This window comes from Gobius niger (assembly GCF_951799975.1).
Source record: "Gobius niger genome assembly, chromosome: 20".
Lineage (NCBI taxonomy): Eukaryota > Metazoa > Chordata > Actinopteri > Gobiiformes > Gobiidae > Gobius > Gobius niger.
This window is the reverse complement of record NC_136871.1, coordinates 10247354-10273360: the sequence shown is the minus strand read 5'-3', so window position 1 is coordinate 10273360 and position 26007 is coordinate 10247354. Positions and strand designations below refer to the sequence as shown.

General features: G+C 40.3%; 1 protein-coding gene across 1 annotated transcript in view; it reads right to left on the bottom strand.

Annotated features, from left to right (window-relative positions):
* phactr3b (phosphatase and actin regulator 3b) overlaps positions 1 to 26007 on the bottom strand; it is a 70312-nt gene that overhangs the window by 17944 nt on the left and 26361 nt on the right. The window contains exons 5-8 of the mRNA XM_079579288.1: positions 25721 to 25954; positions 25444 to 25651; positions 23623 to 23819; positions 18638 to 18791 (exon numbers count right to left, since the gene is read on the bottom strand). Coding sequence (XP_079435414.1) covers positions 18638 to 18791; positions 23623 to 23819; positions 25444 to 25651; positions 25721 to 25954 — 793 coding nt within the window. The remainder of the gene's footprint in view (positions 1 to 18637; positions 18792 to 23622; positions 23820 to 25443; positions 25652 to 25720; positions 25955 to 26007) is intronic.

The window sequence follows — 26007 nt, the reverse complement described above, 5'->3', positions numbered from 1 at the left end:
AAAACAGGTCAAGATAGAAGCCACCAAGCTCTTCCACGTTTTCCCTATTTAAATATGGTTACGTGAAGTGTTCCACTACAAAGTATAATTACACAAAATTAAACAATGTGGATTTTCTAAGCGGATAAAAGGGGAACTATATTGTAAGGCGTAATAATACCAGGAGTAGTTCGAAATCCGCGCAGTAATCTTCACTTTACTGTGCGGATGCCAAATTTACGTTTTTGCCCCTTTTTGTCATGTTTTTGTTGCAATTTTGCCCCATTTTTGTCATGTTTTTGTTGCATTTTTGACTATTTTTGTCATGTTTTTGTTGCATTTTTGACTATTTTTTTGTCATGTTTTTGTTGCATTTTTGACCCTTTTTTGTCATGTTTTTGTTGCATTTTTGCCCCTTTTTTCTCATGTTTTTGTTGCATTTTTGCCCCTTTTTTCTCATGTTTTTGTTGCATTTTTGCCCCTTTTTTGTCATGTTTTTGTTGCATTTTTGACTATTTTTTGTCATGTTTTTGTTGCATTTTTGCCCCTTTTTTGTCATGTTTTTGTTGCATTTTTGCCCCTTTTTTCTCATGTTTTTGTTGCATTTTTGCCCCTTTTTTGTCATGTTTTTTGTCGCATTTTTGTTGCGTTTTCCTCTTCGTTTTACGTCTCGTTTTCATCGCTGATTTTGGCGCTTATTTTCAAGAAACCTTTAGAAGAAGCCAAACTGGAGAAAATATACTCGGTTCAGGCGGGAGTTATGAGGTTAAAATAAACATATCAAAAGTTATTTCACCCTTTTTGTTTCCTACATAATCCCATGTGTTCATTCATAGTTTAATGCCTTCAATGACAATCCCACAATGTAAATAAAAAAATGAAGAAAAGCCCAGAAGCGCTTTCTTCTCAGCATTAACATTTTCAGCGCAGCATCAGAAAGGATCGCCAAAATGTCACACTGAGCACATACAGCCCCGTCCAACACTGAACTGACACAATAACATGTAACACGAGCCAATAAAAGCTGCACGGTTCATACGTGGGAGTGTGTGGCACGTGTTTGCCTGGGCAGGAGCTCCATTTTTACCACAGAAGGCAGTTGGCAGGAAAAAAACAACAACCTCTCAATAATGAATGCAGCGAGTTTGTATAACACGGAAAATACTTATGCAAACAAAAACTTTCTCTGTCTGCTGATTTCACTCCAGTCCAGTCGTTTTATGTAATTAACATGTCTGCGTCTGTAACTTGGACATCCTAATCTATGGATAAGTTGCCTAAAGCTTATCAGCAGACCACATTCTTTCCTCATTTGCCGTTTCTTAGAATTTCCTATTCCTTCGACGCGCATGACAGGGCCGTGTTCCGGCGCTCGCCCTTTCCCAACGCGCGCAGATAACGCTAAAATTGGAACACGTGTTGAAAACCTAAAACTACAGGCCAGAACAGGCCAGAACATACCAGCCCTTACGTTTCTACTGTATGTCACAAGATCAAATGAACTGGAATAAACGTCTTTTGGCACCGTAGATCTCCATTGTAAACACAGCATTTGTGACAGAAAAACATATGATGTGCTGCTGCTCATATATCATAAATATCGCACATTATCCTCCAGCGCAAAGTGGCTAAATTAGCACAGCGTTCACGTTTCAATTCTGTCTCAACTCTGGCTGAGATCTGTTTCGAATTAACTCAAATAAACAATCGTGATGTGTGGGAGGGTCTTTCACGGTTCAATAACTTTAGCAAGGCTTAATATGGTCACATTTTAAAGCAGTACTGAGCAACTCTCGCCCCTAGAGGCCATAAGCGCAACTGCAGGTGTCGTAGCATGTTGCAATTTTTTAACTTATTAATTGTCCGTGAGAGTAAATACTACACTGACAGAAAAGACAAAGGGAGAGAGGGATATTGTGCATCCATCCAATTACACAATGGATTTTTTTTTTTTTACTCAGACCTGGCTGTAAATACTGTTTAAAGTGGCGCTAGCCCACAGTTAGCTTTGCCCGTTAGCCTCTTAGCTTCTTCTTCATGATTCTATTAGCGTGTATTGGTTGCTCCGGTCCGGTGGCAGTCAAGTTGCAATTGTGGTTTTCTGGCCAGAGGCACCAGGGGTGATGAAAGACCCTCCAATCATCCCATTAACACTTGTATTACCCAAGAGAGACTACGAAAAGGATTTATTAAAGGTAAACAAGATACTTAGTACTGCTTTAAGAACTCAAGATGTAAATAATCTTTTTAAATTTCCTAATTGTTTTATATAAAGGCCTTTTTATTTCTATATGTTGCCTTAACTATCATTCTTTAAATTGGGTTCTATTATTTTGCTAAACTTAATGGAGTTAAATGGACACATTTTCTTTGTTTCATATGAACCATTGTATAATCATGCATTGCACTTTGGAAACCTTTATGGATTATTATTGAAAATGTTGATAGAAGAATTATCTATTGCATTGCTTTGTTGAACTTCATAAAAATCAACCTTTAAATGCATAGTTGGGTCTCAATAAAACCAGGCTTTATCTAAAAAACGTACAACATTTGAGTCGTTCAGGGATCTGACAGGCTGTGCTTTATATAATGCTGTGTACATGTAAAGGAAGCACGAGGTGAATCCCCTGTAGGCGATGGGGACGGGGCACAGTTCACACAGAGGAGAACGATGCGCAGCCTCTCCATCGGTTGGGAAGGCAGGCCCGCTCCGTGACGTACAGGCGCATCGATTATGCCTGATGCTGCTGCAGTGTTTGGTCAGTGAGAGCTAAATATAGAAGGCGAGGGTTCCCTTCAGCGTCCCGGGCCTACTCACTGCAGCAGTGCCTTCTTTGTGTATGGAGAAAGTACATGAGGCATCACTGCAGACACCTCTCAATAAGTTTGCACCATCTTCTTGTACAGACAGGCTTTCCTGTTATCTGCCTTCTTAGGGTCAGAGTTATTTTCGTCAATCGCGCAAATCCAAACCTCAAAGCGCATTGACAGAAAAGCTTACAGCCGTATGCCAGTGTGATGCCTCATTTGAAACTATGTGTAAGATCTGTGTGAGTGAAACACAACTTACATCACATTTGCTGTTTCTAACCCTAATCATAACCCTAACCTCTGACCCTAAACCTAGGGGGGACAGCAAGTAACAGATTAAACTCCAGACATATTCATCAAACTTGAGGATTCATTTCAAAGAATCCTCTGTCTGTCTGTGCCACACTTCCTCTGGGGGCTATGGTTTCCCCTGCCACTAAAACATGTAGAATAGGTTCCCCTCGGAGGCCAGGACTATTCCCCATATAGTGCACTACATAGTGGTCATGCCTTTTTGTAGGGGTGTCTGAATGTCCAGAGAGAAAAAAGTAGTACACTCAAAATTTCCCACAATGCTCTCTGAAAAGTAGTGAGCAGCGATGGTCACTAAACGGGTCAATATAGACCACAATGCATTGTGTGAGTGGGAGAAGAGCCTGACAGTGACAGGTCTTTGAACTAAACATAACACGACTGAAGTAAATCAGCTGTTTCAGTCGTGTGTTTGTATTTCTCACGAATAAACGACTTGAATATAAACGGTTACAGTGAAAAAATGCTAACGTTAGCTGCTAACCTTTAGCTTGAGCTGTTAAATGACCGATAGCTTCCTCTCGAATAATCCAAGCCATGTTAAATATAACATACTGACTCATATTTATCCAAAAATATTCCACTGTCTCATGAGTTTGGTCTTTATCGCAGAAATACATTATTCCCGGAGTTTAGTGAACTTTTAGCAGATGTTGTCACTCATTCTGCTGGTGTGTCGGACACCGGGCTGAGTGTTTTTTTTTTTTTTTAATGATAGTTTTAATTCTAATTTAAATGTCAAATAAAACTTGTAAGAGACTGAGGTCGTTCGGAGTGAGCAGGCCTCTGCTCAGGACTTTTTATGACTCTGTGGTCGCCTCTGCTCTCCACTACGCTGCCGTGTGCTGGGCCCCGGGCAGCACAGAGCGGGACAAGAACAGACTGAACAAGCTGGTCGGGGCTGCCCCCTGGACTCTGTGGAGGAGGTGAGTGACAGGAGGGTGTTAGCCAAGCTCACCTCCATCATGGACAACACCTCCCACCCACTGCACGGGACTGTAGAGGAGCTGAGCAGCTCTCTCAGTGGCAGACTGAGACACCCTCAGTGCAGGACGGAGCGCTACCGCAAAGCCTTCATCCCCACTGCTGTCAGACTGTACAATAAGACTGTGAAGTAACGCCGACTGTAACAAGTGAATTTCTCCTTTGTGAGATCAATAAAGGTTTATCTTATCTTATCTTAAAAGTGCCAAAACTGTTGTAACAATAAATAAATTCTGATTTTAAAAAAAGCTCGGAGAAAGTAGTGGCTTCTGTCCGAATCGCCAACAGAATCAGTGGACTATATAGTCTATATAGTGCAGGCCTATGTAGTGAATGAGGGGTTAGGGACTAGGGTGGACATTCGGACACAGCCCAGGACTCCCCTGAAAGAGAGATTCTAAAATCTCAGTGGGACATTCCTGATAAAGGTAAAAAAAAAAAGACTGTTTACTTGTTTTCATTACACGTACAGTATTTCTAGCATTTACCAAGGTGTGCAAAATAAGTTTTTATAAGCCTAAACAAAACATAATAGACAACAAGGGGATGACGTCGCAGCCCGGCAACAGCATAGCAACAGAAAAACAAAATAATGTATAATCCTGTAGCAGAACCACATCATAGTTTTTGTAACAGCAGAGTAAATGCACGACGTGTATGAAGAAACGTCTCATATCAAAGTGGCAATGCGGTCTCTTATTCTGGACATCGTTTGAAATATTTGACCGATATTATTGTATTCTCACCCACTACTTCCTCACATCCTCACAATGACTCGATGCCACACAAGAATCAGAAAAGCAATCTTCCTGTCAACCCGGAGATGACCACAGATAACAGGCTGCACTTCTTGGCTTCTTAAGGTCATGGCACACTTATTGTTCCACCGGCCACATAAAGTCTGTTCTGTCCCTGCGGCGTCGAACACTCAGCTCCACTCCAAGTGCCTTAAGTGGGACACAGCACGGTTACCTCCTCCGCACACCACCCTCGCATTATACAAACGGGACAGATTGAGTATGATTCACTTGATTTGCATTTTTACCGAAAGCTGAGGGTGGGGGGAGCGGTGTTGTTGGAGCCGATTGTAGCGGTCGGCTGGCAGACGACGCGCGGAGCCACCACTACGAGCAGCGGCCTCTCAGCTGCCAAAGTCCTGAGCACAGACACCAGCACCTGTGGAGCCCCCGGGCCAACAACAACGTCTCAAAAACAACCACGATGTAGGACACACAGCTTAGTCAGAGTGCTACAGATCCCAGATTGTTCCAGTGTTCATTTTGACAACATGTTTTAATTTAGTTTTAGTGTTAGTCTTTTCACTGAAATGTAATTTAATTTGAGTCGAGATTTAGTCAAAAAAATCGTTTCAATTTTAGTCGAGTTTTAGTAAAATTGCAAGTCAATTCAGTCGACTAAATCTAAGACACATTTGGTCAACTTTGCATTTATAAAATCTATTATAATTTAATCTTCCTCTGCTTCATGGAGCTGCTCCACATGAACAAAGCTCAGAGCTGTTCCTTTGGTAGTGAGTCTAAATGATCTGAGGCTCTTTCAGACGGTCAATACAAGTTAGGATGATTTTAGCCTCTCCTTTTCATTTTGATTTAGTCTTATTTTAGTCGACTAAAATATCTGGACATTTTAGTCATAGTTTTAGTCTCATGAAAAACTTTTAACTTAGTTTTAGTCCAATTTTAGTCGTCAAAAATCACTTTGACTAAACTTAAGACTAAATATTAACACTGGATTGTTCCAACAACCCAGACTTTCTTTGAGCTTTTAATCACATTACAATTCTGTTTCCTTCTGGTATTGCTAATGAGTAGCAGAGTTTTTTATCGGGACAATGCATCTTAATGAACACACATGGGACTCGTGCATGTAAACATGCCACGCTGACTGAAAGTGATGGAGACTTTTTTACATTCGAAAGAGCGAAGCGAAGAAGGCTTTAAAATGAGTCCTCGCACAACTTCATAGGCCTCAGGGAAACAGGGAAACATCGCAATGAAAATTGGCTGGTTAAACACAGTTAATATGGACATACATATTAACATACATATTCCAGTTAGTTAGTTTTAACCTCCCCAAATGTAATTTTGATCGCTGCGCAAAATGGCGCGGCAAGAAACAGCATGCTAATGCTAACGGCAGGTAATGAAAGCTGGTGCAGAAACTATGATTGAATCACCTAAAGTTATACCATTAAAAATGACCTCTGCTTGAGTGGGCAAGTATTTATGTTTTTACAGGATTGTAGACCAGACATTTGAAAAAATTTGCGAAAAACATCGGCTGTGCAAATCGGCATCGGCCTTAGAAAAACCCACATCGGTCGACCTCTAATATAGCTTTGAATCTAAAAAAACTATATGTTTAGATTCTTTATAGATTTTTCCAGTTAAACCTAATTTATCCAAGGACTAAAAAATATCCCAAATCACCTCAGAATCATTTCTTGGAATTTTAATTCTAATCTAAATTCTATTCCATATTTTATTTGATCCCTCAAAATAATAATATCCTATAATTTCAAGCATTTGTATGCCTGTCAACACTCCACAATTTCATTTATCTACATCAGGGTCAAACAAACGGTGGGTCGTGAGCCTGTCCCAGAAAACATTTATTTCTATGTACTTATTTGTCTATTGAATAAGTCTGTTTAAACAACTGTTAAATGTTTGTTTTGTATCTTGATTTCAGCTCATTAAATGCTAATCTCACAATAATCTGTTGTTATTATTATGTATAAAAATAAAATTCCAAGGCCTCGTGGAAGGCCCAGGACACGGTGGTGGGACTATGTCTCCGAGCTGGCCTGGTGTCGCCTCGGGGTCCCCCCAGAACAGCTGGAGGAGGTGTGTGTGGATCGGGAAGTTTGGGCATCTCTGCTGAGACTGCTGCCCCCGCGACCCGGCCCCGGATAAAGCAGAAGAAAATGGATGGATGGATGGAATAAAATTCCGTTTTGGGTCACGGCTTGTCACTATATGGTGATTGTGGCTCATCATGACACCACATCAGTCAAGAACCACTGCTATAAATTGTAATTTATTTATTTATTTTACCTGCAGTGTCTCACCTCCCCTCTCCCCAGCTGAGTGTTCAGGTGCAGGCTCTACAGGGGTGCAACAGGGTGCATTGCAACTTCATTTAAAAATGTTTGCACCCTCGATTACAGTGGCATCACAATGTATTTTAATGGCGGGAATCTCTATTTGCACCGTCTGAAACTGTGAGGCATCAAGTCAGTTTGTTCTGGAGCCTGTGCTGGTCAAGACATTAGATCTCAATTGCTTTACTTGTGCTCCACAAAGACACATTGTTTCGGGGTAATGAAAGGTCAAATGCAGAGAAACGTAAAAAAGCTTGAATAGTACGTGTTTCAATGTGTTTTAAGAAAGTGACAAGTTCATCATAAAACCAGGAAAGTCAACTAATGTGGCGATGTATTTGACATGTATTATATAAATGTCTCGTTCTGGCTTTGTGCGCTGAAGGGAAAGCAGTTTGAAAAGGGAAGGGCTCTGATCGAAAATAATGAAACCAGACGCGTGAGCTGACAGTACATTAGGCAGTGCACTCGATTCTAATACCTTTCATGATAATCAATGCATCAGCTCTGCCCACAATTGTGTCCTTTTTATGCATTAAATAAAACCGAAGCATCATGTTCCAATCTGGTGAGTGTGGGGAAGTCAATACGAGTGGGAGTAGGCAATTATCCGACACGGGCCACAGCGTCTAATTCCATTCACGTCGGTCGTACTCAAACGTACAGTGCAGTTTGTACGCTGGCAGCATGATTTCATTAAATGGTTGCTTCATGCAGCTTTTTTCTATTCATTTCTTTGTGTGACACTGCTAATGCATCATGGGAGAATAATGCCAGAACATGACCCATGACAGACCGATGAAAAGTCTGGTAGTCACATGGGGCGATGGTGGCGCAGATGGTAGAGCGGGTCGTCTTGTGATCGGAAGGTCGGTGGTTCGAATCCCACCTCCTGGAAGTGCACACTGTTGTTGTGTCCTTGGGCAAGACACTTCACCCCAGTGTATGAATGAGAGTATGAATGGGTGAGTGGATCCTTGCTGTAAAGCGCTTTGAGTGCCTAATGTAGGTGGAAAAGCGCTATGTAAGCTGAGACCATTTACCACGACACTTCTGCACATTTAGCCCAAGTCGAAGCCTATGTGGAGGGCTTCTCTTTACGCAGGAACTTGATTTCTCACATCCTTAAAGGGACTATACGGAGTTTAAAAATGTTAAAATTAAGTATTTTCCTCCCCCTACATGTTCCAACAATGTCCTAATGTGTAGAATGAGCGCAGACATATTCACAACTGCTTCAAAAATCCTGCACTGTCACTCAAAAAGGTCCGAAACGCCGTCATGCACGCGCTTAATATAGAAGCTGCAGTTACACGCATGACCTGAGGTGGCAGTAGTGAGTATAAAATGGCTAACTTGCTCCTAGCCCCTTTACAAGGATATTTCAGGATTTTTGACATAGGGCCTCATTTCCTAGTTATCCAGAGTGTTGCTGATTTCTGGAGATATTGTTTTTTGTAATTCATGCAGTTCTTATATTTGAAGAGTTACGTGGCGCTAGGCTAGTGCAAGGCTAGCGCATTTCTATGGTATCAGCTAGCCTGCATTAAAAACAGTCTGACCCGCTTCACAGTGCACCTGAGGCAAATCACTTATAACACCAGACTAACATAAATAGATATAGATATAAATGTCTGTCGATGGAATAATTTTTGAATATAACTGACCTTGCATCACATGAATTATCGCATTTTGAGGGACTATTTTCCAGCAGATCACTCCACCGCTGCGTAGCTTACGACTATGAAGTAGATGCGGCTCAAATATGGGTTATTTTAAATGCAAAATGGTTCAAATTATTATTATAAAAATATATATGAAATCGCAATCTCAACACTGGCCCCTCTCAGTTATCGTCAGGTTTAATTCATTTTCCGCTTCAACTTTCCCCCTGAGCCGAGCTGTAACCTGCCTGGGCCGATTGTAGTCGGACAAGAGCAGCAAATCAAAGGCGACTTGGTTCAAAGTTACTGCACATGCTCTTCTGCCCTGGAAGCTAAATGTCAGGCTGCTGAAAGGGACATAAACACAGCATCATAACAGCCCTTTCGAAGATGCTGTTGTCGTGAAGAGTTCATTATTTTGTCTTGATGGAAGCAAGAGGAAGTGGCTGATCTCCTCAAGTACTGCTCTAACTTGTCCACGTTCAAACACTATAATAAGACAAGCTACATTTATCTGCTTATAATCTGAAAAAAAAAAGAAAAAAATCGAAATAATAATAATATAAATAATAATAAAAAGGGGTAAAATGTTATGCCATTGCCCGGCTATAGTTCCATTCATCTCAAAAATCACTAAATTGTGTCCTTACGTGGCCAAATGTTCGTTCCGACTCTTTCCATGGCCTCAGTCCTTTGTATGTTTTGCGTACATTGAAAATCAATTGTTGTTCGCATGTAACACTCTCACAGAGATCGGAGGCGGCAGAAGCAGCTTTTACCGTGGCCCCAGTTCGTGACCCGTCGCACTGTCCCACAGCCTCTCTGGGCCGCTGCATCGATCACTTCCTGTTGTCATTATGCAAGTGACTCGCAAGTTCAGATTTACATAAGCAGTGGAAGTCTGAACTTAGGTATTAGTAAAATATATATTACTAAAACATTTTGAGATGGTACACTCTATTAAGGCGAGACACTGCAGGTGAATAGGGAAAAAATGTATATTTATCAATTTCAAACTTATGCTGTCGATCACTGGCATAAATGTGAGAAAAAATACATTGCAAGTTTTCTGTCATTTTATCTTTTCATATAAGAACAAGGTGTTTTATGCCTAAAAATGCGCCAAATTTCACATCTTTTCGGCGACGAGATCTGAATAATGGATAGAGCTACATTCAAATTTATGGTTTAATTTTATTGATGAATGAGTTACCAAGACTTTCTCAGAGGGGATTTTGGATTTCTTGTTTAGTTTTAAAATAAGCTGTTTTTTAGTGGAAAAATGTGTAAAAATTTAATTTTTGCCTTATTTTTTGACATTCAAAACTCAATAAATGGGGCTTAGGGATTAAATAATAAAAAATCCCTCTGAAAAAATCTTCCAAATATTGTTCAGTCCAAGGATGGAAAATTTGAAGTCTTTAGGTCAAACTGACGTGGACATAGTGTCGCCACAATGACAGAAAAATGTGCTTTGAGAAAAAGGCCCTTGAAATTGCATTGTCCCATATAAGTCTAAGGGGGAACATTGAATCAGCGCAATATTAAAACATGTTATTGTGAAGATTAGGTATATTTTCTGTTTCCGGGTGAAAGCTTACAGTGGGGAAAAAAAGTATTTGGCCAAAATCCAATAGAATGTCTATGTGAAACTGACCAAATGCTTTTTTTCCCCACTGTATATGTTCAGAGACCAATTTGGCCCAAAACCTGAAAACTGAAAAAATTGAGTTTTGCCTGTAGTGTCTCCCCTTAAATCAGGTCCAAAATAAGGCTTAAAGGGAAGAGGGTAGGAGGCTGTAGAAAAAAAAGAAAGAAAAAAATGGAGCCATACAAGCTACATCCTTGGATATGGCTTGGATATGGTGCAACCCTAATAGGCATAGAGGCATGTAACTGACTAAAGGCTAACGTGACATTACTGTTTTTATTTACCGTATTTTCCGGATTATAAGTCGCACTTTTGGGCAGGGGGTGCGTCTTATGCTCCGGAGCGACTAACATGTGATTATTTCCCCTTTTTTTTAAACTCAAATATATAATTTCACATGCCACTAGAGGGCCCTGCAGGCTAACTGAGCAGCAGAAAGAAAGTTTGGAGTGAGCAAGAAGAGGCTAGAGAAGAAAACAAAAGAAAGCTAATCACGGGCTAAAAGCTTGATGGCCACAGCGAGAGGAACGAGATCACAAATGAGAGCTTGAAAAAACGTGCTGCCGGGAGAGGCTTGTCAGCGGTGCAGATACGCCTCCGTGCCCAGGTTGTTGCCATTGTTCAAAAGTGACACAGAGGATGAAGATTTCAGTGGATTTAGTGATTTGGAGTGAGATGGAGAGTTTGGTTTGTTCTTTATGCTATAGTTATCTGAACATACCAGAGTATTTAGTTTGTTGTATACGCTTTGTGTAGCTAACCAGCAATGTTTTACGTTAGCATACTGTACACCCCTTCAGCCTGTTTTTTTTTTATTCATTAGACAGTTTTGGCTAGTACGGACAGACTTAATAGTCCGGAAAATACGTTATTCATTTATTTATTCAATTATCAATTATGTAACGTTTTTTTTCTGGCTTTAGGGCCAGCGGATAGGGCTATGATTCGGGTTAGGAACAGCAAATGTGATGTAAGTTGTGTTTCACTTACACATAGTTTTAGAAACTAGAAGGTCTTGGCTTTCAAATTAGGTATAACTCTGGCATATAGGCTGTACACTCTCCTATCAATACGCTTTGAGATTTGGATATGCATAATAGCCCCAACTCTAAACTTAAGCTGTCAGTTAACAGGTTAATACCTAATAAGGCCCGTATAACCAGCAGTGTATTAACAGTATAATTAATGGCTGAAAAATAGTAATGAGGAATTAATAAATGGGAAAGTGTTAGTTAGTAGCGCGTAGTGCACTAATTAGCACTTAGTTAGCTGTTAATAAGTGAGTGCTGAACTAAAGTGTTACCAAAAGAACTTCCATTCCCTACTTGTAAAGACATGAGTGAGTTAAGATCAAGCTTTTCCACACAGATGCAGCTCATCCGGAGGCAGCATGCTCCAAGACAAACGGATACACTGTGTCCATATGAACACACAGCTGTGAAATGCCAGGGCACATAAAGGTATGGTGCCAGTCCACAGAGCGTTCATAGACGGCCTTATCCCTCCCTCCTGAATGTCACAGTGTAATATTATGATAACAGACAAGATGAGAGGCGCGAGGTCCTGCTTCATCAAAGACCCGTGGCAGAGATGATAGCGCCTGTTTAATAAGCCGAGGGCGACCTGTTATGGCACGGACTATGTAATGAAACTGCACCCAGCCGGCACCCAGGCGTCGACTCTAATGGTGACCTTTATGTTGGGACGATTATGCAATAGCTATCGCACCGAGGAATCTCACACATAAGTCCTGTTTACCTGCTGTCATCTTCTAAGAACTGGCTCCTCTGAGTGTGTTACTCAACAGAAAGACAGACACGAAGGTCAACAAAACAAAATCTACTCGTGTAACTTTTGCTTGTTGGATAACAGCGAATTATTAATGCTTCGTTGAGCAAAACAGAGTCACAGAAACAGAAGTGAAGCATCTGTGGTGTTATGTCACATCCAGGACACATTATTTGAGCCCGTTTAACTTTATCCACAAAATCGCTACATGGCTTTACTTTAATGAGACTTCACTGCAGTGTTTAAAGAAAATATGAGGTTGAGGATGTTGCTATTTAACAAGGAAATCACAGAAAACATCCGGCATAAATTAAACTTCGCTTGCACGTCCTCAACTCAAACTTCTCCATTTGATGACTTTGCAAACCTATACCGCCTACGAGCATTAATATTGCTTCCAACCAAATTAATTAATTGTTTTCATTGTTCTCTATGTGCTTTGTATTGCTTTTTCCGCAAAAGGTTCCTTATAGAGTTCAGGATTGTGATGTCATATCGCTAAGCATCCTGGGATTAGCAGCAAGATTATGCAAGAGTATGCAGACACTACAGTGTATAAGATGTATGTACTGTGACTCAGCAGCTAACGAAGTTGTTCCACGGGTTTTTCACCGTTTTTTAGCTAATGCTAGTCTCTGGAAAATGTATGCTTCCATGGTAACAGTGGACTTTATAAATAAATTCGCTTGCTACTGTAATGGAAGCTCCTGGACAACTGAGACTATTCACAAACATCTAAAAGTGGTGGATATGGTTGTAGTAGATTAATTGTAGTTGAACTATTAAAAGTTTAAATTTTGTGTGACAGAATGATGGCTTCTACAATTTGATGATGTCATTATATCAGATGGAGGGCAGGCACCAAATACAACTCAATGGGAGAGAAATTATTATTTAGTAGTGACTGGACTCACAAACCTGACATTTCACTTTCCACTGGCCAACATCACTCATTATTCATTTTGAATATTGTCACCATTTTCAGAGACCTTTTAGAGAAAGTAATTGGCCCTTATGTGTTGACAGAGAGACATTGAACTTTGAGACTGTCGTTGTTTCATGTGGATTGTCCACATGAGATACAGGTGCTCGTCATATAATTAATGACATATGTCAAGCCTTTGTTTGTTATATTTTTGATGATTATGGCCAAAAAATAAATTCTCGATTTTTTTACTCAGTTTGGACAATTACGATTTTAAACTTTAAACAGTCTCCTGATCTTTCTTATGAAGAAAACTGCTCACTAATATTTCATAATGTAGCTACAATTAGGCCCATTAAGACAACATAGGCCTTTATTTAAAAAAAATGTTATTTCTGTTTTAGATACACTACAAAAAGTCAATATCAAGCATTGGCTTAAATGACTTGAATTGAGGAAATGTATCTTGTTTTGAGCGGTTTTCACTCATTTAGACACTTTTCCTGATTGGACCAAGTTTACTTTGCTTGTTTGAGGACATTTCAGACCAGTTCTAATGTAAATCTCGCTTGAAATAAGAAAGTAAAATTGTCAATGAGATAAGACCAATTTTCTTACCCCACTGGCAAAGAAAATGACCTGAAATAAGGACGAAATGCATCAAAACGAGTCAGAAACATCTCAGAACAAGTGAAATAATCTAGGACAAATGCCCAACAACTTCTTAACTAGTCAAAACAACTACAATTTGGATTATTATGCTCAAATTGAGATGTTTGTACTGATCTAGTTAATTACTTTTTGCAGTGTATTCCTCGTCTGCTCTCAAAAGTAAAACCTCTTAATATAAAACCTGGAGTTTTCAAAAGTGTTTTAGTTTTATCGTCTTCATGCCTCTGCTGTGATTGACAACCGTCTCCATGGTGACTCAAGGGAAAGGGGCGGAGTTAAATGGTCGGCTCAGAGCAGAGTGTGAGAAAGGCACAGGAGCAGAAAGAAAACTCCACCGCGTCCTCTTAAAACACAACACGTGGTGAAGCAGCAGAAATCGTCAGAAAGTCGCTGCTTCCCCGCTGGTGTCATTTCACTACGGAGCGTCTAAAGCGCTGCTAAAATGGCCGCACGTTGGGGGGACATGGAGCGGGGGACTCAATGTTACGATTTAGCCATTTTCCAAATCATCTGTCTTTTAAAGCATGAATTAATTCGATTTATAGTCTAGTCACCCTAGTCTATCATATATTAGTTTCACAGTTTAAGTTGAGCAACAGAAGTAAATGCACTTTTTTATGATATTATAATTATTTGACGAGCACCTGTATTAGCCCAATGTCACGTGAACGTAACCAATTGTGCTTTACAAGTTTGCGTTTCCAAGTTCCTCAAGGCGCAACACTGCAGTCACCATTCTCTCCCTCCACACCGGGTGGTAGTAAGGAACTATTGTAGAGTTAGACCGACTGGGACAGCAAGATTGGGGGTGGTGTAGTAAAAAATGAAAGACCCAAGAGGTACAAAATAAGGTTTTGAACCCGTTGTGTTGTTCTCATCATTAATGACAGGAGACTCTGTGACTTCGCACTCCCGATTAGATCAATTAGAAATGCTCACATGCGGCAGAGCACAGTGTTCTGAGTACAACAGGTAATAATCACCGGCTCTTTGGAAAAGTTTAATATGCAGTGACTTTTTGTCCAAACAACCGACGACATGTTGTGCTGTGTGAACATTGCATAAGCTGCCAAATCTACCACTGTGTTATTCAATAAACAACCAACCTTATTACAATGTTAATCCTATTAAAGACGCCATAACGACCACCCATTGCCTTTTTACATAACATGACAAATACGATTATGCCTCACTTTGCATTCCTCCAGCGGCTTTTACAAAATCCCACGCCCAAAAAAAACTAAGTACATTGCCTGACCCAGAAATCTATGTCAAAATCGCTGAGCAACAGTTTGGTTTTCTCATTTCCTGTTGTTATACTGTTGTAATGCTGGCACAAAGCAATTTGAATATATGTGGCAGAGATGGTCAGTATCAAAGTAAATTTACTCAAGTACTTTCTTAGAGTTTGTGAGGAACATGAGGAGTAACTTGAGTAGTATTTTTCTTGAGAACATTTACTCTACAACATTTCTAAAAAGGCTCCAAAGTAAAAGGTGAATTTGCCCATGTGTATTGTTCATTTGAAAAGTCTAATAAAGCAGACTCTAGAACAGTAGGTGGCGCTATGCAGATGCACTGTCAATGCCACTTACTCAAAACAAGGAAGAAGGTTTGTCCCCGTCGTGTTGCCGTACAGAGGGGGATCCGGACGCAATTTTCATGTTTTTGCAGCCGCAGTTATTTTTCATAACACGTTTTAAAAAGATTTGTACTACCATTTTAAATAAATATATATTATTATTATTATATTATATATATATAATATTTTCTACAGCAAATACTGGGGACTGCAGATGGAAGTAAGCATTAGCTAAATCTGGTACAAAGCATCTTTTTGTTAAGATGAATGTATTTTGTACCTGGTGGTCCCTGTCAAATAAACTAATAAACTAACTTACATTAACTTAAACTTAAGTAACAAAATCGAGTACTTTGACCCTACAATTATATGTTATGCTCACAAACTATGAACTAGAAACCTTAAAAGGATTTTTGCAAATAAACTGTACTACAAATTCACTATTAATATTGTAATGCAGTGGTTTTCAAACTGTAGTACATGGTTTTCTTGTTGTGGTAGTTTTTACACTGCTGTGTATTAAATGTGATGTACAGGCAAATGTTCAGTCCAGTGTAGGCGAGCTTTGGCCTTGGTTGTAGATTAGTCCTTGTTCAGACCTGCCTTTGAGTCCATACTTTTACGCCCATTTTAATCCCTGCTTTATCCCCCGTAGTAATGCTCTGACTTGACATGTTGTGTCAAGTGTGTGTTGACAGCGTTACTTGGATATTCGCAGAGAAGGTACTACAATAAAGAGTAGTGTGGAAAACCTTCGCTATAAGCTCCTTTCTTCATTTCGTTAGCCACATAGCATAATTGCCTAACTCATTTTTGTTTTGTTTTTGGAAAACATGTATATATACACTTTATAGGAAACACATTGCTTTTCTCTTATTGCCATTTTAACAATACAAAATGACTAGGCAATTATGCTATGTGGCTAACGATTTGTGATTCTGACTAACTGTCGGGCTGCCAGAGTAATTACAAATGAGCTGAATCAGCAGTTTAAATGTTAGCAATCAGTAAATTAGAAAGTCTCCATTCATATAGGCGATGACCTCAAACAACAAAATCTTCTGTCTCCATGGGGTCCCAATGTCCCAATTTTGGACATATTGTAAAATCCTCACCCACTCCTCCTATTGGTCAGTCTTGTCATTCTCTGATCGAGTGAGACACAAGTTTACTGATCCGAGTGAATGGTGAACTTTGAGACGCAGCAAATTGACTTTCATGTGCAGTTAGTATCTTTATATTGACAACTATAGCAAATCAGTGATATTTCCAAACCAATTCAACTTCAAAATCAACTCCAAAAACAGCAGAGTTACCAAAGTGCTGCAAAATACAAATAAGATGATCACAAAAATAAGACTGGATACAGTAAAGGTCAACCCTCAAGCTGAGTAAAAAACTTTTTAAAACCAGGAATCTCAATTAAAACACACACATAAAATAATCTTAAAGTACAGGCATTCTGTACTAGCTGCAGTCTGGCCAGTGAGGCTTTGCTGAGTTCTGAGTAGAGCGCATTGCATTAGTCTAAATAGGAGGTGATAAAGGCACGGATTAAAATTAAAAGTGACAGGACAAAAAAAAGCTCAGTTCAGTCCATCCCCCCCCCCCCCCAGATTTGTCACAACAGAGCTGACAACTTGGGGTAAGGAGCCCAGCTCAACTGTAACCCACAAACTGCGTCATTAGGAGCAAACGGCACTACCTTAGTTCATTGAAATGCAAAAAACTGTAAGTCATCTGCACTTTTACATCCTCAAGGAACTCAAAAAAAGACTTACACTGCTTCAAGGGCAACATCTTTGTCCGTGCGCTCTGTCACGCAAACGGAGCACATACGCAGCCTCTCCCACATGTCATATAGCTCCAAAAAAGCTCACGATAGAAGCTACCAAGCTCTTCCACGTTTCCCTATTTAAATAAAGTTACGTGAAGTGTTTTCATGCGAAGTATATTTACACACAAATGTAACATGTCGATTTTATAAGCAGATAAAAAGGGGCACTATATTGTGAGGCGTAATGATACGAGGAGTAAAACGTCCGCGCAGTAACTCCTAAAGACTTCCCCCGCTCACTTCCGTCAATAGAAGCTGCGTGACTTGTAGAGAGCTAGCAGAGAACAGTTGAAGAAGCGTCGATAACTTGTGAACAATGCCTTTTACGTGCATCGTGCCGGGCTGTGATAACAAGCAGAAAGTATATAGTGTAGTAATGTTTCACAGATTTCCAACTCACCCCGGACGACGACACAGGACTCAGGACCTCTACCATGAGGTAGGAATGCGCAAGCACTTTCCGAAAATATATTTTCTGCTTGTTGCAAAAGGCTCTCTACAAGTCACGCAGCTTCTATTGACGGAAGTGAGCGGGGGAAGTCTTTAGTTACTGCGCGGACGTTTTGCTCCTGTATCATTACGCCTCACAATATAGTACCCCCTTTTATTTGCTTATAAAATCGACATGTTACATTTCTGTGTAAATATACTTCGCATGAAAACACTTCACGTAACTTTATTTAAATAGGGAACACGTGGAAGAGCTTGGTAGCTTCTATCGTGAGCTTTTTTGGAGCTATATGACATGTGGGAGAGGCTGCGTATGTGCTCCGTTTGCATGACAGAGCACACGGACAAAGACCACACGGGGATATATTAACTCGACTAAGGTTAGGTAAGAAAATATCTTGGTATGTAAAAACGGTGGCCTATTCCTTTAAGACACACTGCTTCAAGGGCAAAATTTGTGTAAAATAGACCCATGATGCAAAAAGTACAAAGAGAAACGTATGGGACCAAGAACTGACCCTTGAGGCACAATTGTGGGATGAATTTTTTTTCACCCACAAAATGAGCAAAACTGCAATGGTTCTTGTATTAGTTTAGCAGTCAATATTTCAGTCCAATGTTCAATATCAATCTTGATGTTAAGATGTGGATCACAAATATACACAATCACACTAGTCAACAAGATGGCTATCAAATACTGATCAAAATCGGGCCGTACACACACACACACACGTACTTTGGCTTCGGTGTTGCGGAGTGATGATGGAGCACACATACATGGGATGACAGAGGTGGTAGTAGTGGTGGTAGTGGTTGGGGGAAGGCCGATGTTTTCCACACACCAAACCCACTCACTTGGCCAGCTTCATCTCGATCTGCTGCCGGATCTCCTGCCGCTCCTGGTCGCTGCGCATGGGGAAGATGTTGCGGTCCTCCAGCTCCTGCTTGCTGGGACGGTTTCGCAGCTTCACGGCCAGCAGCTCTTTCCTCATTCTGCGTGGGAGCGTTCCTGTGGTCGAGGTGGAATAACAAAATACAGCTTCAGAAGTGGCAGTAATTATCTCGTTTTTGTTTTTTGGCGTGGACATGTTGAACTGATGTTTAGTCACCACACGCTGAACTTTTGTTCTGTAACTTCCCAGCTCAGAAACTCCTGTGCCTATGACCTCAATTACGGAAAACTATTTAACAAATCCACTTATATTTTCAAACTGTGGAGTGGGTGCTAGTGGTGACACACTGGTTTCTTCTCCTAACACTTGATACTTGGTGTGGGTTGGTTTTGTCGATATTTGTCCTCATTCAGTAATCGTTACATTAGTTTAGGGCTGCATAATGTGAGATAAAATTGCAATATTTGAGAGCATTCTTTAACATCGCACGAATGATATTGCAAAAATACAAAACCAGGCTAAAATGAAGTTGCGTTTGGAATGTCATGACTGAAACAGAACTTTTGCGCATTATTAATAAGTTCCTGTGCAAATTTTGTTTGTCAAAAACGTGATTCTCAGTTTGCAATACACTTAAAATACCACTCATTTGTGAGGTGGATTTGCAGCATCAGTTTGTGTTAGCACACGGTAGTTATTAAATCCGATTGTCAAGCCATTCCAGCGGGGATTTTGCATTTTATTCGGGAAAACGGTAACTCCTAAGTCAGTGGTTCCCAAGGGGGGCACCTGGGATTGCAAGGGGGGCCCAGAGCTTCGCCTGGTCAGAGGGTCAGGTCATAAATAATATTATTTGAGCAAAATAAATGGTCTAAAATCCTCAAATATGACTGAGCAAGGACTACAGGTGCATCCAACACTCCAATTAATTGTTTGAAAGAAATACTTATTAGCAATTAGTTTTGATATATTTGTGGGGGGCTTCAAGGAAAAACGTTTGGGAACCACTGTCCTCGGTCATACTCTCTCACTTTTTATTCTACCATAGCTGCATAGTTTTTCATCTTCAAATCCAACAAATCAATACAAAGAAAACTGAGGTGAATTAGAAATGTGCAAATGCTCAGTTTTACTCCAGACTGTGTTCAGCTATGTCCTTGTTTTGGTCCAGATTTTATGTTATTTAAAGAGACTAGATGCAAGTTGGTCATTTTTATGCTCACTACTGCCACCTCAGGTCTTACCTGTAGCTGCAGGTTCTATATTAAAGAGGGGGTATTATGTTTTTTTTAGTCACATAGCACCAGTCTATAGCACACTACAATTGATGACCAAACCTTCTGTTGGTCTGTAAATGCAGTAAATTAGAATAACTGCCTTGTATAAAATTGCTCTCTCAAAATGGCTGTAGTGAATGTCTTCAAATAGGCCTCTGTCTCTTTAAGAACCTCTGACCTTTTCCGACACGCCCCCTCCACACGCTGTCTGTGGCATCAGTGGGGAGGGGGTTCTGCTGAGGAGCAGTGGTTGGTTACTCGGCTGGTGACGAAAGCTCGGCTGGTGACGAAAGCTCGGAGGCGTCTCCAGGAGGTGGGGGCGTTCCTAGGAGGACTCAGGCAAACCTATCCCTAAAATGGCCGCCATCAGAGTTTTTACAGATTACTCAAAAATACGTGAATGTGCCAAGGCAACACTTCAGCCATGTTTTTAATGAGGGAATGACATAATAACATGATGTAAAGCTTGAAAAAGTTGATTTTGCATAATACCCCCCCTTTAAGCTCGTGCATGGTGGCACTTCGGACCCGAATTAACAACATTTGAGTGACAGTGCAGGATTTTAGAGGCAGTTGTGGTGAACAGGTCTGAGCTCATTCTACACATTAGGACATGGCTGGAACATGTAGGGGGAGGAAGATACTTAATTTTAACATTTTTCAACTCCATAAAGTCCCTTTAAGTGTTGCTTTGATGCAATTTGATGGAAAAACAAATTGCTTATGTTTGAGTATTCTCGCATTGTGCATCCCTACTATGTCCATGAGATCCACTTCTTCCATCTATGCCATGTAAACATCTGAGGCTAACTCTTGGTTGGTATTCCCCTGAGTTGGCAGACATGCACTGACCGCCGCTGACCTACATGAAGGGCCAAGCAGAATTAGGACACAGATGTGGCCCACTGAGACTGAGCGCCGCTGAGACACGCGGCAAATCTCCCGCCACGCTCCCGCTGTCAACAGAGATTATGCAGCGCAGACGGGCTGCATAACGAACACAGGCAGCTGGAAACATATCAGGAACTGAATAGGACTCAAGCAGGACTAATACAAGACTAAAGTGGGACTTCAAAAGACCTGATCCTGGTCTTCATCAAGATAAGATGAACTGTATTGTCCCACTGAGGGAAATATGTTTTGGGCAGCAGGTGCAGCCACGTAACAATAATCAAATGGAAAATAGAAAAGACAAACAACACAAAAGTGGAAAAATGTTCAAACAGGACTTTAACAGATCTATACCAGGACACAAAAGCCAAACCTGAAGTAAAACAGTACTGAATAACGTTTCTAAACTATAAATAATGTAGGTCTAACAACAACACCTTATCAAGACTAAACCAGGACAAAACCTCGCCTGATGAGTCCACCACCTCTGCTTTCTTTTTGAGTGCAAGAGTCAGACTATAGACTCAACAAGACCTTGCCAGTTCTAAACCAGGTCAAAATGAGGTTGAGGATGAATCTAGGTCACGAAGCATTTTCAGACAATATATTGGGATCTGGAACCTGTAACACACAACAGGAGGGGGTAGCACTTAACTTTAAGCTCTTAACCCCCACCTTTTCTCCAGTTCAGCGTAACCCAAATCTACAAGTTTACAGCCAATAGGCCAGTGTAGCGCCTCAGTTGAAAGCTAAGACCGACAAAACTCGTCTAAACGGATCTTTTTCCTTGTGTTGTTTTTCATCGCTTTTTGTCACTTTTCTATTACCCTTTTGTGGCGTTTTCATCACACATTGTGTCACTTTTTCCTCCATGGTTTCGTCGCTCTTTGTTGCATTTTCATCCTAGCTTTCATCTAATATTTGTTGCTATTTTGACACTTTTTTCAAGAAGCTTTTAGATTTAGGAAAAGCCAAACTGGAGAAAATGTGTTAGGAATGGGTGGGGGTTAAGAGGTTTAAGCACAATAATAGCACGGTATTAGGTGACGTTCACGATTTAGAAAGTAATGATGTCATAATGTCAGATGGAGGGCAGGGCCAATACAACTATGGGAGAAATACAGTTTTTGTAAGAACTCTCTAAAACAAAAATTAACAAATGATTTTCCTCATCAGTATTTGACGGTGATTGGATTAAAAAACCTGACATATTGTCTTTATGTCTGAAAGTCCTTCCTATTGGGCAACATCACGCTCATGTTTTCGAATACTGTCGCCACTTTTGGACGCCTTTCAGAGAAAATAATTGGACATTGGTTCATATGTTCGGACAGAGGAGACAACGAACTTTAGAAACAGTTTGTGCTTCATGTGGATTCTTCCAGTAATGATTGAGATGTTAACCAAAAACTCAGACAACCCTACTTCGCCAATTACCACAGTTAACATAGTTACAATCTGTTGCCCTCCGCCTCAGTTTTAAACTCTGGGCTCTTTAGAAGGTCGTGATATCACGTGAGTGCAATCTATAGGACGGAAATAGCCTGGTAATTATGGTAATTACATGGAAAAGGTTCAGGTTCAGGTTAAGGTGCACTTCATTGCACACGACAACAGGACAGGACACATAACTCATTTATATGTCATTGTAAAATCACTAATGCTCACCAGTATTAAAAGCATCGTTAAGAGGGATGACCAAAAAACCTGGGGCTTGTATTAGTCATTCTGTTTCAGTAACAGCTGGTCACGTGACTAAAATGTCAAAAGTCTCAAAAAGTGCTTCACTCATCAGCATCAGTGTGTCCAAGCGGCTCATTGGCTCAGAGCGTTTCAGAGTGTTGCCTCAGAGAGCTTTGAGTGGCGAGAAGCTACACCACGGATGTTTTCTGGTCCATACTTTGGTAATGTAAACCATAAGTCAATGTGCTGCATTTCCCCCATTTAACCACATGGTGCAACTTTTCTGCGCCTGGCTGTGGGAAACACAAGGTAAAATGCACTTAATTGGCCTATGATTGTTCTGATCATGTTGCTTCGAAGCAATCTGCTTATCTGTTCCTGAACTATGAATTATCTTTGTTATTTTGAACTGATTATGAGAAGTACGTAATGAATCTGGATTTATTATGTGATGTACAGCATGAGCACCTCTAACCTTATGCAAGTGCACGCACGAGAATGTTATGAACTGATTACTTGACTGTTTTGGGATTGCTAAGAGGAGCCGTTTGTTGATTTAATTTGCTACTAAGGCCACAGACTGGGATTGCAGCATAGATATCATGGTTAAAGCCTAAATATACATTCGATAATGATTTTGCCGTGAGCAGTAGTTTAAGTTGTGTAAGTCTGAAAGGAGGGGTAGGGCCTTATAAGATATAACTAACTTCTTCCTACTCCCTTTGAGCAGCACTAATACTTCTTATGTTGTTAATAATTTCTGTATGTAATATGTATGCTATACCTGTAGGCATCTGTTGCTCAAATAAACTAACTCAACTAATTCAACAAGATGTCAGTGTTCAAACAGCATGAAGCAGCACTGAAGCTCCGAATCTTCACAACACTTTTCAGCAGGGAAGCCTTGAAGTGTCCAAAGGTTTCACTCAGCCATCACTAGTTGTTAATATGTTCTTGGTAACGATAAGGAAACACGGCTGCAAAAGGCCTTATTCCTTGGTATCCATAGTTGCCGTGCTATTTCCAAACTATTGTCATGTTATTACTGTACTGTAAAGTAAACATTAAGAGACCCAGCAGATGCACAGGGACCTACCGGAGATCACAGAGTCGTTCCAGCTGTCCGGGTCATTCAAGTACTCGTCCAGACGCCAGTTCTCCTTGTTCTCATCACATTCTTTCTTGTTGTCCGTCTTCTGCTCGCTGTTGGTCTCCTTCTCAGTGCTGGAGGTACGGGACAGGCGGCCCTCGAAGCGCCGTTTGGGTGAAGAGCGGAAATCTTTCGCCTGGAAACTGAGGCAATAGCACAAAAAACCTGTGAGAAACTATCGCAGCGTTAAGACATTCTTCACACAAAACGTTTCTATAAGCTTGGTAATAAATGTAATAAGTGTAAAATCAAATTGCCCAAAATGTTTTCAAAAATTAATTATTTACCTTTTTGATATCTTCTTTGATATGAGAGAAGATTAAGATTTTGAATAAGTTGAACGTTTTGATGGCTCTTATTATTTTACTAAACCTTTTCAACACATCACATTACATTCAGTTGATGCATGGTTTGTTTTGTCATCAAATTGTGTCAAAAAGAAGACAAAAAAAATACAAGACTTTTATTATTTATTATTTTCAGAGTGGCTTCCCCTCTGAGATGGATATTGCATCCCCTAATATTACAATAACTATAAATTAGTGATGTTAGTGATGTCGTAACATTACTGTTGTGAAATTCCTCGATTCCACAAATAGCAGATGAATATTCCAAATACGCCGGCTCATCTTCAGCGAATAGTCACAGCTATTAACACTAGAGCTTGACTTCTGACGGCTATTACATAAGGACCATTGTGATTATTGCGGATTACGTTTCCAATAGGACAGAGGGAAAAGTCTTTTCAGGGCACGGCACACCTGTAGATCCTTTGGTTAATGTGTAAAGGTGGAAATTCTGACATGAACACAACAACAAAAAGCAATAAAGCATCATACATTTCTATAGGGCTGCAGCACAATATGAGAAAAACAAATGCAATATTCAGACTGTCTTGAACAACGATAGTGGATATGTCACTAAACAAAACTTTAACAGAATATGTATATATATAAAAAAAACAAAAAAAAAACATGATATTTAAAATACTATTTGTTGAATGGCTTGTGCAAATTACGATTATTTTGGTAATCGATTAATCAACCAATTACTTTTACGATTAATCAACTAATCACTTGACTATGGAAACTTTTTACCACATAAAGCTAAAGTGACATCACTTGAGCTTTTTGTGATGGAGTAAACTTAAAGTGATTGTTTGTGAGAAACTCTAGGTGCTAGTTCTGATTCTGATTGGACGAGACACAGACAGATATTTATGAAATTTACAATGTACAAAACACTACAGACCCTAACTTTAAAAAAAAAAAAAAGCTTTTTCAGCAAAAATACAAACTCGTCATGTAATTTTTGCTCTTTTTAAGTCTGTGTTTACCAGAAAACCATTAATCGATTACTAATATAGTTGTCAACTATTACAATATTCGATTAGTTATCGATTCATTGATAAGTTGTTTCAGCCCTAATGCTTTGGCTGTTTAAAACTGCAAGAATTAATGTAATATAATCAAAATGGTTGCACTTATTTAGGCACAATAACATCCCGAACAAACAGATATTGGTACTTAGTTATGTGTAAAATCCTAAATCAAACTCCAACAACATCCTCCTCTCATAATATTCTATTTCACACTACGTCAAGTTTAAATCAGGACTAAACTGAGCCTTGAAAGAGTCTAAAATACACCAGAATAAACCTAACCTTATAAACGCTTGAGTTTAATTAATTCTCATAAAAATGATCAAAGTCTAAGTTTCTGTAATGTATTTTTTATATTGTGCAGCCCTAGTGTGTGAAACCAGTACCTGTCCTGTCTGTGTTTGGTGGCCAGTGCTCGGTGCAGTTCCTCGATGATGCAGCTGGGGGGAAGCTGAGAGTTCAGCGCCCCCAGGTGGGGAGAACCGGTCGGTGTGGAGATCCGGCCTCTCAACAGTGAACCGTGAGGGTCTTTGGGCAGAGTGAAGTTTCTGGGTAACGTGGCGGGAGATTTCTTCATTGGCACTGGTGGACCGGCTGATAGAAAGACGTAAATTAGACATTTTAACAACTACACCTCTGCAGTTAGTTTTTGTAAAGACTGACCATCCAGGCTGCCCAGTCTGGGGAGCAGTTTGACCGGGAGGGTTGGAGGAGGCGGGGTGCTGGCTCGTCTTTGCGGTTTTGTCCCTGTTGCTTCCTGTTTGGCTTCAGTGGGCTCTACTTTGCCCGTGGGCTGCTCCTCACAGGGGTCGCTCATGCTGGTGCAGTCGTCTCCCCCGTCTTCAGCGGGACAGGGGTCTGCCATGGTCCTCGCGTCTGCCTCTGTCACATCTTGCACTGAGAACAGAGACAAGAGAGCAGGAGTTACTTAAAGAGTCTCTGTCTCCATC